Genomic DNA, 2,800 nt, shown 5'->3' with positions numbered 1-2,800 from the left:
GGGTGCTGGGGGTGGGGGGTAATGGGTGCTGGGAAACATGGGGTGCAGGGAGATGTGGGGTGCAAGGGAACATGGGGTGCTGGGGGGATGTGGGGTGCGGGGTGATGGGTGCAGGGCAGTGTGGGGTGCTGTGTGGGGCGCAGGGTGATGGGTGCAGGGGGCGATGGGTGCAGGGGGTGATGGGTGCAGGGGGGCGATGGGTGCAGGGGGCAATGGGTGCAGGGTGATGGGTGCAGGGGGCGATGGGTGCAGGGTCGGGCAGGGGGTGCTGGCGCTGACCCCCGTCTCCCACAGGATTTCACGCGGGGGGGGCAGGCAGAAGGCACCCGCTGCGCCCCGCGGGAGGCCCTGGAGCGCGCTGGGTGCCCCCCCGGCGCCGTGGTGGAGCCCCGCGGCAGCGTGCGGGTGCTGGAGGATGAGGAGCTGGGCCGCGGGGGGGGGGCCGGGGGGGGGCCCACCCAACTGCGGCCCCAGAGCGTCCAACTGCTGCTGCGGCCCGGTGAGGGGACACGGGGGGGGGGAGGGAGGGAGAAGGGGGAGGGAGGGAGGGGGAGATGGAGAAGGGGGAGGAAGGGAGGGAGAAGGGGGGGGAGGGAGGGAGAAGGGGGAGGGAGGGAGGGGGAGATGGAGAAGGGGGAGGAAGGGAGGGAGAAGCGGGAGGGAGGGAGGGGGAGATGGAGGTGGAGATGGAGAAGGGGGAGGGAGGGAGGGAGAAGGGGGAGGGAGGGAGGGAGGAGGAGATGGAGAAGGGGGAGGGAGGGATGGAGGAGGAGATGGAGGGATAGGGGAGATGGAGAGGATGGAGGGAGGGATGGAGACGGTGGAGGGAGGGAGGGAGAGATGGACGGGGAGATGAGGGATGGAGAAGATGGAGAGAGGGATGGTGGGGGAGATGGAGGGATGGGGGAGATGGAGAAGATGGAGGGAGGGAGGGGGAGATGGAGAAAATGGAGGGAGGGATGGAGAAGGTGGAGGGAGGGATGGTGGGGGAGATGGAGAAGATGGAGAGAGGAATGGAAGGAGGGATGGTGGGCAAGATGGAGGGATGCAAAAGATGGCTGGATCGATGGAGGAGGTGGAGGGAGGGAGGGAGGGTGAGATGGGGGATGGAGAAGATGGAGGGAGGGGTGGAGAAGGTGGAGGGATGGATGGATGGAGGGGGAGATGGAGGGATGGGGGAGATGGAAGGGTGGAGGGAGGGATGGAGAAGATGGAGGGAGGAAGGGGGAGACGGAAGAACGGCTGGAGGGAGGGATGGAGAAGACGGATGGGAGATGGAGGGAGGGATGGGGAGAGGGAGGGAGGGAGGGATGGTTGGGGGGGTGGAGAAGATGGCTGGAGGGAGGGAGGGAGGATGGGTGGAGGGCAAGAGGGGGATGGAGGGAGGGATGGTGGGGGAGATGGAGGGATGTAGAAGATGGATGGATGGAGGAGGTGGATGGAGGGATGGAGAAGGAGATGGAGGGATGGGGGAGCGATGGTGAGGAGATGGAGGGATGGAGAAGATGGATGGGAGATGGAGGGAGGGATGGGGAGAGGGAGGGAGGGAGGGATGGGGCAGGGGGATGGAGAAGACGGCTGGGAGATGGAGGGAGGGAGGATGGGTGGAGGGCAAGAGGGGGATGGAGGGAGGGATGGGGGGAGATGGAGGGATGGAGAAGATGGACGGGAGATGGAGGAGGTGGAGGGCTGGGGGGACGGAGAAGATGGACGGGAGATGGAGGGGGGGATGGGGAGAGGGAGGGAGGGAGGGATGGGGGGGGGGGGATGGAGAAGACACGGCCGGATGGCGGGGGGCAGGGGGAGACGGAGCGGTGGCTGGGGGGCTGGAGGAGGGCTGGGGAGCTGCGGGGGTCGACCAGAGGTGGCGGGGGAGGGGTGTCCCCCCCCCCTCCCCCTAACCCTCCCCCCCCGTCCCTCCCCCCACCCCCAGGAGAAGAACAAACCTTCCAGGTTCGTTTCCGCCGGGCGCAGGGGCACCCCGTGGACCTCTACTACCTGCTGGACCTCTCCTACTCCATGAGGGACGACCTGGAGAACCTGCGCAGGCTGGGCAGCGACCTCCTGGCCGCCCTGCGCAACGTCACCTCCTCCGTCCGCATCGGTGGGGGCCGCGCCCCGGCGGGCGGGCGGGCGGGGAGCATTTTTAGGGTGCTTGGGTGCATCCCCCCCAAAAAAAAATGTTGGTTCTTCCCCAGGTTTCGGTTCTTTCGTGGACAAACCGGTGTTGCCCTACGTCAACACGGTGCCCACCAAATTGGGGAACCCCTGTCCGGAGCGAGGGGAACCCTGCGACCCCCCCGTCGCATTTCGGCACCTTCTTTCTCTCACCCCCGACGGTCAGGAATTCACCCAACGCGTCGGGCGCCAACGCGTCTCCGGTAACTTGGATGCACCCGAAGGTGGCTTTGATGCCATCATGCAGGTGGCCGTCTGCGAGGTCAGCGGGCGAGGGCGCGGGTGGGCGCGGGTGGGCGCGGGTGAGGGCATGGGTGGGCGTGGGTGGGTGCAGGTGGGTGCAGGTGGGCGCAGGTGGGCGCGGGCGAGGGCGTGGGTGGGTGCAGGTGGGCACAGGTGGGTGCAGGTGGGCGCAGGCGAGGGCGTGGGTGGGTGTGAGTGGGTGCAGGTGGGTGCAGGTGGGCGCAGGCGAGGGCATGGGTGGGTGCAGGTGGGCGCAGGCGAGGGCGTGGGTGGGTGTGGGTGGGTGCAGGTGGGTGCAGGTGGGCGCGGGCGAGGGCGTGGGTCGGTGTGGGTGGGTGCAGGTGGGTGCGGGTGAGGGCATGGGTGGGTGCAGGTGGGT

The 2,800-nt window shown here is 68.2% G+C and overlaps 1 protein-coding gene across 1 annotated transcript; it reads left to right on the top strand.

Moving 5' to 3' along the window:
• Positions 1-294: 294 nt before the first annotated feature.
• On the top strand, positions 295-2,480 carry LOC142077658 (integrin beta-7-like; the record flags this gene model as incomplete). Its single annotated transcript, XM_075139575.1, has 3 exons — positions 295-499; positions 1,934-2,104; positions 2,199-2,480. Coding segments are annotated over 3 exons (658 nt in total), but the record flags the coding sequence as incomplete, so codon positions are not given.
• Between the last annotated feature and the right edge of the window lie 320 nt (positions 2,481-2,800).

Source organism: Calonectris borealis, unplaced genomic scaffold (genome assembly GCF_964195595.1).
Source record: "Calonectris borealis unplaced genomic scaffold, bCalBor7.hap1.2 HAP1_SCAFFOLD_371, whole genome shotgun sequence".
In the NCBI taxonomy this organism is placed as follows: Eukaryota; Metazoa; Chordata; class Aves; order Procellariiformes; family Procellariidae; genus Calonectris; species Calonectris borealis.
The sequence above is the reverse complement of the archived record's forward strand: the minus strand, read 5'-3'. Positions and strand labels throughout refer to the sequence as shown.